Source organism: Onychomys torridus, chromosome 13 (genome assembly GCF_903995425.1).
Source record: "Onychomys torridus chromosome 13, mOncTor1.1, whole genome shotgun sequence".
Lineage (NCBI taxonomy): Eukaryota > Metazoa > Chordata > Mammalia > Rodentia > Cricetidae > Onychomys > Onychomys torridus.
Window position 1 is genome coordinate 13,726,833 of NC_050455.1, and position 14,995 is coordinate 13,741,827.

Sequence of the window (14,995 nt, forward strand, 5' to 3'; positions counted from 1 at the left end):
CTCCTGCTGTGTCTTAGGCACTTGATTTTACACCGTGTGGGTGAACAGCTGACCATGACCACCCAGTGGGACGCAGTGTGCCCATGTCCTGAAAGGTTGACCAGGGGCCACGCTGGGTGGGGGCGACTTGGGCCCTGACTTAAAATTACTTGGGATCCTGGGAGAGAGCAAAGGTCAGAGTGACGGGAACAAGGCCAAGCAGGGCTGGGAAAGTAAACAGAAGGCATACGGAGGAGAAGAAGTGGATGTGGAGAGAGCCAAGAGGGGTAGGCGGGGCCGCCGGGCAAAAGTTGGTGCCCTGAGGAGACCAGCCAAGTCTTGTGGCATGGGAACAAGCCCTGGGTTATTGGGATTATTTTCGGAACATGGACAAAGCCGCCCGCTGCGTGGAACAGATGGATATTTAGGCAAATATAATCAGCTGCATTTCTGACCATATGAAGAGACATGTGTCCGCTGTGCGTGCACGGATGTGTGTACAGTGTGTGTGTGAGAGAGACCTTAGCTACTTCCTCACTGTGTGACGATGGCTTCCATTCATATCCCTGGACAAAAAGCTTTTGTAGAATTCTAGGAATTTTCCTATTTCTTGAGTAAGAGTCAAGTTTCCAATTTATTTCAGGGTCATAGATATCAACGTAATTTGGAGTTAAAAATCAAAACAACAGAAATGTCTACCAGTATTTGGCATCCGAAGGTTTCGTTCTTCTTGGTCAGAAACCAAACAGAGGATGTACAGGAGACACCCGATAGAAAGCTGCAGGGAGCAGCAAGCTGCCCAAGGTAGAGGGGCTTTTTCAAGGCAAGCCAGGGGACCTCGCTTTGCAGACAGTTGCAGAAATTATGCCTTTTAGTCATATTCTGTTTTAAAGGGGGCAGGGCTGGACCTTGTGTCAAGGGAATAAAGTGTAGAGCAGGGTCCCTGGTATCCTCTGGCTTTCACATGTTTGTGGGCATATTAGATGTAACCGTCTTATTAAAATAGAAACACAGAACCAAATGCAGAGTTGAGAGCCCAAGAGGTCAGAGCAATAGCTAAGAGCTAAAAACCCTTTCTTACCCTTCGCTGCCGCTGCTGTCCTTCCCCTCAGCAAAGAGGCCTACTTCCTATGTGTGTGTCATTTTGACTTTCTGTTCTGCCTTCTCATTGGTTGTAAACCCAACCACATGACCTCCTCATCACTGCTTGTCTGTACAGACCTCCAGGTCTTCTATGGTTGGTATGGAGATTAAAGGCATGTGTCACCATGCTGGCTGTATCTTTGAACACACAGAGATCCTGCCTAGCTCTGCCTCCCATGTGCTGGGATGAAAGGCGAGCACCACCACTGCCCAGCTTCTGCTATGGCTTGCTATTAGCTCTGACTCCCAAGGCAACTTTATTTATTAACATACAAATAAAATCACATTTCAGTACAAATAAAATATCACCATAGGCACACACACACACACGTGTTCATACAGTACACACACACACACACACACACACACACACAGAATAAAAAGTTAAAAGTAATGATTAATTGTCAACGGGGCAGACACCCTTCAGTTATTTTTCTACTCACTCTCTCCAGGAAGTAGCACTTACTAGCTGGAGTTGCAAGTTATGATGTCAAGCTAAACAGAACTTTGTGCTCACATTGACAGCATCATGCAGTAGATGATAACACAACTGCCTAGAAAAGCCTGGAGTGTGGCAGGCACCCCAGCCTCTTCTGAAACTCAGTTTCCTCCTAACGTTTGCCCTCAAAGCTCCTTCATGTGGAAGCCCTTGCACTGATTTTCTTTGCTGGTTTTGAACCACAGTTGCCTAGTTACGGAGGGAAATGTTGTGTTTCAGTGTCTATGGTCTAGCATTGTGCGTTGTGCCTGACACTTCCATCCTTGTGTGAACTCAGACCTCTGCCACTTCACAGGCCTCCCCTTCTCCCCAAGGAGTTTGACTTGCCTCCCCTATCCCATCCCATCACAGGACAATGAAACCCAGGAAAGTAAAATGCGTGAATCTGCCCACAGCTGTGTGGGCATGGAGACAATGTGATGTCTTCCTCCCTCATCGTACATCAGAAGGCATACAGAAATTTTAATACACCGTCTTCAATGAAACTTCCCAGTTTTTGTAACCCCTCTTGGGGATGACTATGTCTTGTCAAGGTTTTTCTTTTTATGACCCCCTGTGCTTAGTCCTGATCTCTGTCTTGGACAAATCCTTCCTCCCCTGCCATGTGGGTCATGAATGGATGAAGACAAGGTGATGAATGAATTAATGAATGAAGAAAAAATGATGACTGAATGAAGAGAAAGCAATGAATGAATGAAGAGAAAGCAATGAATGGATGAATGATGAATGGGGCATGGTCTAGAGGTATTCATTCCTTGGTGAAGTGCCTCAGTCCTGCCTCCCACAGCTCCTCATTTGGGGAATGCATTATACACAGATGAAAAGCAGGGGAATTTCTGGTTCAGGGCACGCATGCACACCCTTGCTCCCTATAGAAACCCTGGTTCATCATGAGGGATGTTCTGGAGAGGGTTGTTCTGGGGGAACTGGACCAGTGTGTACTGTCACAGGGCTTCCCGCCACCTTCAGATAACAGACTATTAGGTAGGACTCATCCTCGAGTGCAGCGTGGAGGTTTCTTCCCTTGCCTCATTCCATCTCTCTGTCTCTGTCTCTGTCTCTGTCTCTCTCTCTGTCTCTGTCTCTCTCTCTCTCTCTTAGGTTTTTGTTGTTGTTTTTGAGACCGATTTTACTGTGTAGCCCTAGTTGGCCAGGCTTTCCTAGAACTCAATAGATCCACCTACCTCTGCTGAGCTTAAAGGAATGTGCCACCATGCCCAGATAACTAAGTATCTTAATCTGTGGGCATAGATGTACTTTTTTCACCTTTAAAATATTTATGTTTAACATTATTCTAGAAACTGTAACTGGTAAGCATAGAGTCATTATTGTATCATCAACTTGATAAATCTCTTTTAAACATATTGAGGTTACCAATAGTGTTCATAAAAGAGCTACTTTTGCTAGAATAATCCTAAGCAGATCTTTCTGGGTAAAGAGTTCTGTTGCAAATTTGAAACACACCCCTCTCCTTACAGCATTTGTGGAGTGCTCTAACTTTGACGGTCCTAGAAACTTTAACCAAAGAATAGCCTGTGATGTGGAATTGACAGTGTCGCCTTTCAGTGAGCCGGGGGTGAGTGCAGTGGTTGAGAGAGAAAAGGTGTGCTCAGGGACCATGGGTGCTTCTCTCCCTCATCACATATGGGACACTTCAAATAAGCTCTAACACCTGGTCTCCCTAATTAGCCTTCAGTGAAGCACTGATATGTTCAGGCTGTAGTTGAGCTATTCTGGTTGTAGACCTTTATAAGGCCCTTACAAATCATTCTAGACATAAACTCAAATATAATGTTGCTCACATGAAAGACAAATAACATTCCCTTGTATATCTTTTTTTGTTGTTTTTTTGAGACAGGGTTTCTCTGTGTATCCCTTATGTATCTTTTCCAGTCTGTTCTTTGTTTCATTTATGTAAAATGGAGAGAAATGTATTTTTCTTAGACTCTTGATGGTGGATTACTTCTCCTGGTGATGAGAAAATTGCTAAAAAGAGAAATTGCTTTGAGAGGAGAAAAATAGTCACAGGTACAGATACTGTTAGCACAAAGTATGTGAATGGAATATGTTGGTGTGGCTGGCTAAAGTTTTTGAACATTTTATAGCAAACAAAAGGTTTCAGTTGAGTATAGACTCCTTAAGGAAATGACCTAAGAATGTAATTGAAGACCTGCATGCCTTTTAACAAGATTTGTTTGTTTCTACATGTATGCATGTGCCTGTGTGAGTTTATGTGCACCATGTGCATACAGGTGCCTTTGGAGTCCAGAAGAGGGCATCAGATCCCCTGGAATGGGAGTTAGAGGGGGTTGTGAATCCTCTGTAACAATGGTGAGCACTCTTAACCAATGAACCATCTTTCCAGCCCTCATAATGACTTTTAAAGTTTTAGCTTCAATGTGAGCTTGGGGAGAATGTAAGCTAAACAGGGCCTCCACACAGTAGCAGATGAGAGTCCACTGCATACAGAGGGATATTCTTCTACAGATGGCTTTGTCTAAACTTGGGAAGACTTGTGAACTCAGATGTTAGTTGTTAAAAAAGAATCAAAGTAGATTCCACATGCCTCATTCCTCAAATTAATTTCTCAAACCATTTTTAGGTGGACAACCCAAAGCAAGACCAGACTAGTCTCCTGGAACACCTGATCTATCATGAACCCCACTTTGTGGGGTTGTGAAGCTGTAGGGTGACCTTACAAAGGGTTAGCTGTGAGTGTGAAGGAGAAGATGGGATAGTGTGGCTGTGGTGGTCCATTTGGTGGGATTGGGCAGGGCAAAGAGATAGACCGAATGACCTAAGAAACCATTTTAGTTAGCATACAGTGCTGTCACCGAAGTTTTATATATGTTTAATTTTGAAGAATGCCCCCAAATAATTCATAAACCTTGCCAAATTGATTCTTGAACAAACCTACAGGTTATTTTTATAATTGAGTCTGGGGGCCCATGATTAATAAGGTGGTAGAATTCGTATTTTGATATTTTTTTTTTCACGTTTGGGGCTTGCCAAGCCCTAATTCAAGCTAGTTTGTCTCATCGACTCACAGAAAATTCCATTTGTTTTAGTAAGCAGAAACGCAATGACTAATTTTATGTGGTTCAATAATTGCTGCAAAGCATAAGCTGCTTGTGTCTCTGCACCCAGCCCAACCTCCAAATGTCAGACGCAAGGGGAACTGAATAAGTCAGCAGGACACTCGGCCTTGGAGCGGGGCTGTCCTTTTCTGGAGTCACTGTCCAAAGAGAGGCCAGACTTGAAACTTTGCTTTCTGCGAATAGAAAGGGATTTCTGGTTTTTGTGGGGGGTTTTCTTTCATGTTTTTAGAGAGAGAAATTGCCACCTTCCTAGAAGAACATTTATAAAAGCAATAGATAAATCCCTGGTCAGTAGCCAAGGCACCTACCTGTCCCTACCCCTCAGGGCTGCTGGGCTTACAGGGCACGTCACGGTACCCGGTTTTTATGTGGGTCTTGGGATCTAATTCAGTCCTCATGTTCTCATGGCCAGCCATCTCCCCAGCCTCCCTTATCTGCTTTCTATACTGTTGAATTTAACCAGGTCTGTAGTACTTTGACCATTTGTTTGTGAGGTAGGCAAAGAGCGTAATTCTGTCCCAGAGGCCACATGGTAGGTCATCTGATAATCGGCTGACATTTCTGTCTGAAAGAGCCGCTGAAGATCCAAACCAGAGCACCAGCCCTGTGCTGCCATTGGCTCTTTGTTCCATGCACGCATGCCACTTTGCTTCTCACAGTTTGACTTTTAACTGGATAAGAATCTCAGCCGTGAGTCAGTTAAAAAGTGGTATCTCAGGGTTGAAGAGACGGCTCAGCAGTTAAGAGCATCTGTGGCTCTCGCAGAGGGCCCAGGTTCAATTCCCAGCATCCACATGGTGGTTCCCAGCCATTCCTAACTCCGGTTCCAGGGGCTCCAGGATTTTCTTCTGACCTTTGAGGGTATCAAGCATGCACCTGGTTCACATACATTCCTCCTGTGGGCAAACACACACACACACACACACACACACACACACACACACACACACACACACACTGAATAAGCCTAATAAAAAAATTAAAAATAAAATCGACATTGTGAATTCTTACAATTTCTGTCTTCCTTGGAATGCTCGTGTCTCTCATGATGGCCCAAAGCCAGGCACACTGGCCTGAAATCTGTGTCTCTTGGTGAGCTGGTGCAGTGACCCTTCAGGTGACAGGTAGCATTGTCATTTGTGAGGAAGGACAGTGGCGACTCCTGCCCTGCTTTCCTCCCAGGAGCAGCGTGAAATGGCTTTATCTCTAAGACGATGTCAAACTCCCCTGTGCTCACCACACAACATTCTGCCAGGCAGGGACAGGCTTTCACCTTCACATTACTATGGAGGTGAAGAAGCAAGAAACTGTAATGAATTTCAGAATGTACCTGTGGAAAGTATAGACTACTTAATTCTCATCCGAGGCTAATGTTTAGAAAAGTATGAGGAAATTTCTGTTTTTAGTCACCTGGATAATTTCGGGTTGAATACATTAAAATTGTGTCTGTAGGAAAAAAAATGGGACCGGGGAAAGAAAAGATGGCATCAGTGTGGAAGTAGACTTGTACATACTCGACACACACACACACACACACACACACACACACACACACACACACACGGGGGTGGGGTAGGGGCACAGACACTGTGACTTGCTGAGAGTTCACAAGGGCACGTCCCCTCAGGGCAGAGGGCATGCCAAGCCAAAGCTGTCAGGCCTAAAATCAGAAAGCTGGCGTGCATGGCTGGGCAGCCAACAAAAGACACCACAAAGTCAAGTGGACACAGTCAGAGGTGTCTTGCTGAGAGGGAGAGACTCTAAGATTCCATTTTACCGTAGCCAGAATGCCTGCACCAAGAAGATGGATGACAGAGAACATTAGCAAGGACAGGGGAGGCAGAGTTCACTAGTGGTCCCAGTGTAAACTAGCACAAACGTGGAAATTGGTGTGGAGGGTTCTCAAAGAATTCAAATTAGAAAGGCTTCTACATCCTACCACAGAGACATTTATTTGTTCATCATGTTTATCACTGCTCTACTCACAGCAAAAAAAAATGGAACCAACCTAAATGTCCTTCATCAGATGAGTAGATAATGAAAATGTGATATGATATACAGAGAGAGAGAGAGAGAGAGAGAGAGAGGGGGGGGGGGGAATTTTATTTAGCTATCAAGAAAAATGAAACTTTCAGGGAAATGGATGGATCTGGAATATGGTCTATTAAGCCAGTTGGAACAGACTAACACAGACACGTGTTCTCTCATGGCGACCCTACCCTTCAGTGTTTACATGCGTGTGGGTGTGAGTGGAGCTACGGAACCAGACAGGACCACCAGGAGGGCGAAGAGAAGTATTGATGATGATGGTGACGGCAGCAGAACACGTGACAGGGAAATAGGAGGCCACTGAAGGGCAGCAGGCAGGGCAGGGAGCTGGGGAGAAGAGGTGGGCGGGGAGACTCAACGAGAACAAGTCTTGCTTGAAAATACTGTAGTGAAACCTAGTACTCAGTATGGTAGTTAATAAATAATATCTTTCTCAAGTTTGGGAGAACATAGATTCTAAGAATGTGCCAGTCAGCTTAGAGAGCTCAGAGACGTTTCTACTGACCCTGCTGCTGTTGATTCCGATACCTATTGACATGTGTTGGATGTGTCAGCCATGTTTTCTTTTAGTGAATGCTGGAGTGCCCCTGCCTTTCACTGGGTTATCCTTCCTCTCGCTCTGACCCCTCGCCTAGTTTTCCAGCATTGGCAGGTGTCTTGATTGATGACATACCACAGCAGAAGTTAGGGTGGGACTGATAACTAGTTATCGAGAGGTTTCTAAAACACAACCCATATTCTGTGCCTTGTCTTCATGAGTCTCCGACGGCATGTAGTGCCTTACTTGTGGCGGAATGAGGGGTGGGTTATGAAAGGACAGTTGTCCTTGGGAGAATGTTGTCACCTCAGATCTGGAGGGGAGTACTTCATGACTGGGCAGCAGCGGCCCACTCTGTTGTTTTCATGCATTTTTTTAAAAAAAAACTCATCTACCCCATCGTATTTGGTATTCTTCATCTTATGGAACTACAAATCATTCTTATTCAGAGGGATATGTTGTCAAACACAGATCTGTTTGTACCTTCCATACTTTGGGTTTAGTTTTGATTTTAGATCACCTGCAGCAGAATTTCCATCTCCCTTGGGTTGGATGCCACCTAGTTCTGGGCCTTGACACTTCACCTCCCGTCTGTCCGTTGCTGGGAAATGTGAAGGCTTTTTATTACCACATGAAAAAATCATTAGGAAAGTACGTTGACTGCCAAAAGTTATGTCAGTATATAAAAATCACATCACACAGTCCAAAATACTTTAGATTGTGAATTATTTATCCTTACTAAGGTTTTATGTAATTTATTAAAGGTGGTGAAAGGTGATCACATTGTAAAAGTAAATGGTTTCTCTTAGTAAGTGGTCATTGAAGAACACAGTGAAAGACATTGAAAACCAAGAGAACCTTTAGTAGCAGTATAGAAAAGTCATATTCACGGTCACATTGTCTGGGATTCAATGCTGGCAGGTTGTTCCCAGGTCTCAGGGGAAAGAGAATTTAGAGGATGTGTGGATGCTGTTTTCATGTCCATAGACTTCATTTAATACCTTGAAGCAGGAAGCAGACTGGTATCATCCAAGGAAAGTAAATGGACTCCAAGCACAATTGTTTAGTAAACATAGAAATGAAGACTGTCTGCAGTTAATAGAAAAGGAACAAGCCCACCAAGGAAGTCCAATGTCTGCCCAGTACATGAATTCCTATTCAGACTAAGACAAAATGACCAGACATCAAAACACTTCCATATTAAAACCAGTGGTCATTTCAGTGTGGTAATACTCTTGTATTTGTCGCTTACTGTTTTCTAATGTCTCTATCTTTCCAAAGCACACTGAAATATCTATAACTGAAATGACTCAATACTTGGCATTTACTGTAGAATAATATGGCCTGTGGGGCCAGAAATGGAATTGGCCAAGGGCAGTTGATGGAACTGTAAGTGAAACAAGCTTGGTTGAGAATTGATGAATCCAAGAAGTAGACTGTGTTAGTTAGGGTGGGAAGTGTGGCAGCTAGGAGTATGGCAGTGTACAGGCAGACATGGTGCTGGAGAATTCTACATCTTGATCAAAGGCAACAGGAAGTGCACTATCTCACGTTAGCATACTTGAGACCTCAAAGCCTGCCCCCACAGTGACCCACTTCCTCCAACAAGGCCACACCCACTCCAACAAGGCCACACCCACTCCAACAAGGCCACACCTCCCATTAGTGCCACTCCCTTTGGGAGCTTTTCCAGGGCTGAGGACCGAACTCAGGGCCTTGCGCTTGCTAGGCAAGCACTCTACCACTGAGGTAAATCCCCAACCCCTGGAGCTGTTTTCTTTCAAACCACCACATAGACACAACTGGTTTGTTACTCTGTTTCATTTCTTTTTTGCGTATATTTGTTGCTGAGATAAAATTTAATATATGTCTGTTTCTCTATATAAACATTCTATGAAATTCATAGAATTTCAAAGGTTTTTTTTTTTTTTTTTTTAACCAAATGTTACAAAGAATCCTTTACTGCCCTACAGCTGTTAGAAGGGGCAGCCCCCTGGACGCTGGCACTTACTTCAAGTACCTGTAGTAGCGGTTCTGTGAGATAATGTGCAAAGCTACAAGATAGTGCCTGGCTGTGGGGAATGCTCAGTGGTTAGGAGCACTGGCTGCTCTTGCTGAGGGTCCAGTCTAGTTCTCAGCACCCACATTGAGCCACTCACAACCACCTGTAACTCCTGCTCCAGGATCCTTTTCTGTCCTCCATGGGTACTACACTTACATATGCATACACACGATTAAAAATAAAAGAAATCTTCATTTTGTTTTTTTTTGAGACAGGGTTTCTCTGTGTGATCTTTGATGTACTAGAACTTACTCTGTAGAGCCTGTTGGCCTTGAACTCACAGAGATCCACCTGCCTCTGCCTCCCGAGTGTGGTGATTAAAGGTGTGCACCACCATTGCCCTGCAAAATCCTTTTTAAAAAGAAACAAGATTGCTGTGGTGCACAGTGTTGTAAGCCTGGTAACTTAATGTCCCACATAAACGTAAGGTCAAAAGTGAGACTCTTAATTTTGTTATAAATTAAGACTCCCAGAGTCTAGATGGGAGAAGTGTGAAGTGGTACCACAGGATAAAATTACATGAAATGTGGTCCAAATAGACAGTTACAGGAACTCAGGGGAGAAAGGGGCTGCCAAGGGGTTTGGCCGAGTCAGGCCTGCTGGTCCCTTTAGAGCATGGCTGTTGAAACTTCCTCTCCAAACCCCTCTTCACCGGAGAAATCTTTACCTGAGCTCAGCTATGTAGGTGAGTAAAATAGATACATGAATCAGACATTTATGACAGTAAATTATGAAGAACTGTAAGACGGTCCATTGCTATGGGTGTGATTTTACCATGAATCTGGGCCCAGTGGCTCACACCTGTGATCTTAGCAATGGGAAACAGGCAGAAGTTCACTGCAAGTTCAAGGCCAGCCTGGTTTACATAGCGACTTCCAGGCCAGCCAGAGATAGAGTGAGACCCTCTCTCAAAAACTAAAAGACAGAAAGAAAATAAGAGATGAAAGCAAATCTGCCTACTAGAGATGGATGTGCTTGTTGGTCTTAGCACAGTACAGTCCCCAAATGCATTGTTTTGATACTTACGGGCTCAGGGCTGACAGCAGGAAAGTATGAAAAGCCTTGTTTTCTATAATTAAGCTGGCATGTTTCTGTAAGAGCAGCAAGCTCTATGTGTACATCAAACATAGCCGCACTTAACAAAGCACAGTAGTCTCCGATCTGAGCTCAGTGGCATGTCGAGGTGTCACGGCATGCCGTGGGGCGTCGTGCACGTGGTATGTGTTCATAGTGACGGCTGCAGTGAAGAGTCCTGACACTATGAGGGCGGGCACTGCCGGGAACACTGGGGAGCCGGAAGTCAGCCGATTATGAACTAATGGTTGGGTGCCACACGTTCAGAAACCGTTGCCAAACCGTTGCCCGATTTTCCACTACCTTCCTGGGCCGTCCGACCACCCGTGTGGGGATCAGGACCCACATGAAGAAGCTTTGTTGTAAAGCTTGCACCATGAATGTCCTCCTTGATCGTGTGTCTTTTATATTTCCAAGGTAATTTCTTTTCTTGTGAGTAAATAAACATATTTTCATTTGTTTTATCCTAGTTGGGGAATGGCGGTCAACGTGTATTCTACCTCGATAACCCAGGAGACTATGAGCAGGCATGACATCATTGCATGGGTTAATGACATCGTGTCTCTAAACTACACAAAAGTGGAACAGCTCTGCTCAGGTAAGAGAGTGTCTTTTGAGTATTTACCCAATGTGTTTGCTGGCAATCGGATGTGATTTTTATGAACCACACATGACATATTTGGGGTAAGACAAAAAACATATATCTATAAGTATAGCTATATAATTAAAAGGGGAAACTTGGCTGTAGCTGGAGACCATATGGGGGGGTGAAGTGTCTAAGAACATCTAAGCACACAGCCATCCAGATGGGGGTATGAGCTGCTTCTGGCTTGCTGTCGGCCACGCCCCTCTGTAATGCTGGCTCGTAGCCTCTGTTCCATAGTCCTGTTGTCATGTCACCAGGCATGTGGCTTCAAACACAGTAGAGCTTGGCCCGGTGATGCAGGGAGCAAATCCCTGCTGCGCAGGAGGCTGAACCAGGGTGTCACAGGAACTTGGCCAGCCTGGACCACACAGTCCGTTCAAGGTCAGCCTGGGTAACCTGGTGGGACCTTGTTCCAAAATAAAAGCATCCGGAGGTAGGAGGTAGAGATCAGAGCGCTTGTCTGTGGGAACAGACAGACAAACAACAAAAGCCACAGTGGATCTTCAGGGCTTCATACAGCCCTTCTCAGTTCAGTTGTGCACAGCTCTCTTCCTGGAACCTTAGCTCCACCAAACACTCTGTGTTCTCTTGACACTCCTTCCCTTCGGCACCCCCTAGTTTTCTTCATGCTTCCAAGGCTTTCCTCCTCTTTGTGTATGTAGTAACATCCTGTTCACAGTTTAATCTGCCTCACCTACTGTCAGCTCTGGGAAGACTTCCCAGGCTTGGTAATTTCCCCCAAACCCTGCCTGCCCCCGTCCAGGATAACACCTGTCATGCTGGGTATAACATCGGACTCCAAATCCCAGGAGGCACTGGGGTTCTTAAGAACAGGTCTGTAGTTTACTGTTTATCCGATGTCCAATGCTTTACTGTACCTGATACTGAGTGGTTCTGTAGGAATGCATATTGGGTTAAACCTGTTTGAAAAAAGATGCCATTCCAAAAATAAAGTCCAAGTGTGTTGAAGTAATCTGCCTTTAGCTTTGAATGTAAATTGAAATAAAATATTCTCCTTTGCCAAGTAAATGTTTTCTTGTAAACAAATAGACAAAGAGATGTCTTCTTTGCCTATGGCCCTAACATGAGCATGGTGTTAGGGAATATAGCATTACTGAAGTGTGTTTGTGTGAAGGCATTTAGATGTGGAAGAGTTCTGAGTTTCAGAGTTTCAGCTGACTCTTTGGTATTGGACTGTGACCAATCTTTCCAGCAGGTCATACGCAAAAAAAGACTTGATGCAGTACCATCAAAATTTGCAAAGTCCCCCATAATAGATTAATGTTTCCTTTCTGCTTTGAGACACATTTCTGACTGGAAAACTGTGAGTCCCAAACAGGCATGGGTTCTCTCTGCAGCTTGCAATGCTTGTGTGAGAAACCTCAGACCACTAACAATGAGGGGTAGCTCTCCTAAACCTGTCTGGCACCAATTCCATCTTCTTAGTTTAATTTGTCTTCAGCAATGGCATTTGGCAGGAAGAAGTGGTCTTTCTATTTGTTTGTTTATGAATCCATTTCTGTAGTCTCATTCTAGAAGAGTTTGAAGCTGGGAGGACAGTGCCTCTTGGATAAGAACAAATCCGAATACTGATGACCTAAGTGGTTTGTCCTATCTTGCTTAGGAATGCTCAGATTCATGGAGTATAATGTATCTTGGGTATTATTTTGGTTCCTTGTAGCTTCTGTGGTATTTGATTTTAGTGATGTGCTCTGGGAAGACACTCAAAGGTCACATGTTTCTGCACCTTCCTGACCCCACCCCCCCCCCCATGGAGACTTACACCCCACACCTGGTGGTTGGTTTCCCTTCTGCCTTTCTCCCTTATGGTGTCACTCTCTCCTTTAGTTCCAGCTAACAGATCTCCCCCAAAGCCAATGCTGAAACAAACACCAATTAGAATGTATGGAGTTCTAAGTGTGCAGAAGTTCATTGAGATGTATAGACTTTGGGGCTGGTTACTTGTGGGACGTGTGTGTGTGTGTGTGTGTGTGTGTGTGTGTGTGTGTGTGTGTGTGTTTAATTTAAAAGCTCTTTACAAAAAATTTTAATAATTTTTTTAAAAATATAAGGCAAGGTGGAGAAAATGAACATCAACTGTTCTTTAGTTGCAAAAAGCTGATACACAACTGTGGTGTTGTATTTGCTTCTGAACTTCCTGCCTTTATCTGACATCTCTTTCTGCTCCCATAAACATCTTTAAATGCTCTCTAACGTAAGAATAGTGGGCTCGGGTGGTCATAGCCCAGTGGTAGAGCATTGGTCTCATGTGTACAAGGCTCTGGATTCAATTCCCAGCACCAGAATAAGTAAATAAATAATTAAGTCACATGGAAATACCTTGTAATACATTTCAAAATAATGCAAATTATTCACTCTTGTTTCTTGTTATCGTATCCAAGGATGTAACTTTATGACCACTTTCTTTGAACATTAAATCTGGGTCATGGATCTGTGTGCATATTGGGATTGCATTTATTTCTTGCAAAAAGCAGTATGTTTCAAGGAAAGCAGAGGGCTGTTCCATTTTGTACTTCTGGCCACGTGAATCTGCTTTGGAACCTACCCTATTTTTGTTTGAGTTCCAGTTCAAACCAGTTTAGTAGACGTTTTCCAAGGTTATGAAGAGAGGGGTTGGTCGGTATGGTGCTGAACGTTCCTAAGGCGGCTTCCTCGACTTGAGATACTTTATTAAGGGTGACAGAAAAGAAGTGGACCAAGTGGAGAGGAGGAGGGAAGAGAAACAGGAAGGAAGTTTGACATCAGACAGGGGATTGCATCTCTCCCCCACCTTTCACCCTGCCCTGCTGCCCTGTGCCTCCTTTGAAACTTAAACTTACTCCCCCCAGCCCCCACATGGCTATGTCTGGATCTTCTCTCCTGGGCTGGGTGTAACTGCAAAGCCAGCTTTCCCAGCTGGCCTTTTTCTAAAGTTTGTGCATCTCCCCCTTTCCTTCCCAGCCCCTCCCTCACAGGACAGGAAGCAGGAACAGCAGATACCAGCAGGCATTCCACACTGACAGGGACCGCTGCCAGCATCATCACGCAGCCCTGTCCTGGCACTCTGGCTGGTGGAAGGCTCAGTTATTTTCTTGAGCATCTGAGTATTTAAATAAAATGTCATTTAAATGAAGGTATTTTTGAAAATTTTAAATATTTTTTTTTGATTGACATTTTTTAAAGGTAGAAAAAAAGATCAAGGTTTGATTTAATATGTGTTTCTTCAGATTGGGTCAAGCTTTATGTTGGATGAAGTTTCTGGTTTTTGTTTGTTTCTTATTCTGGGAAAGCTTCTGAATTTGGCTGATGAAACTGTGGTTGCATTTACAAATATCGATATCTGAACTGATAAAAGGAACATGCTTTGTAGTATGCACTGGGCTTCTCGCAGGTGTGGCCACCAGGCATGCTGGGGACATAGAGGGTTAGTCCTCTGTGCTCTGCCCTGATGGTAGTCATTCCTGGGCAAGGTAGCAAGTTCTTTGTGACCATTTTTGGCTACAGATCTGTGCTTGTTAAATAGGTTGTTTCCAGCCTAGCACTGTGTCCCCTGTGCCTTCTCTCTCTGTCAGCAGAGAAGACGGGTTAGTGATGAAATCAGCTCAGAGGCTAAATTTAGTAGGGCTGATCTTACTGAGTCTCTCTTATTGAAACCAAGTAAGGATATTTCCATCAGTGTCTGCAGGCCCAAGAGTTTACTTCGCTTTATAAAATCAGAGGTTTATTGTTTTCTCTGAGAAAGTGAGCTCTTGCAGAATGTGACTGTGGTCAGGTCATTGTGTGCTGATGGAATATTATCCGTGCTTAGAGGCATTGTGTAGAGATTTTGTCTAGGCTAGATATCCCCCCCCCCCCCCCCCCCCCCCCCCCCCCCGCTAATTTTATTTGACCAGCTAATTTCAAAATC

The 14,995-nt window shown here is 44.3% G+C and overlaps 1 protein-coding gene across 3 annotated transcripts in view; it reads left to right on the top strand.

The window, feature by feature from the left end:
• The window catches only part of Mapre2 (microtubule associated protein RP/EB family member 2), a 147,770-nt gene that overhangs the window by 72,213 nt on the left and 60,562 nt on the right, over positions 1 to 14,995 (top strand). For all 3 annotated transcript variants that reach the window (XM_036204639.1, XM_036204641.1, XM_036204638.1), the window contains one exon: positions 10,913 to 11,040. In XM_036204639.1, the coding sequence (XP_036060532.1) occupies positions 10,920 to 11,040 (121 nt within the window). In that variant the 5' untranslated portion in view covers positions 10,913 to 10,919. The remainder of the gene's footprint in view (positions 1 to 10,912; positions 11,041 to 14,995) is intronic.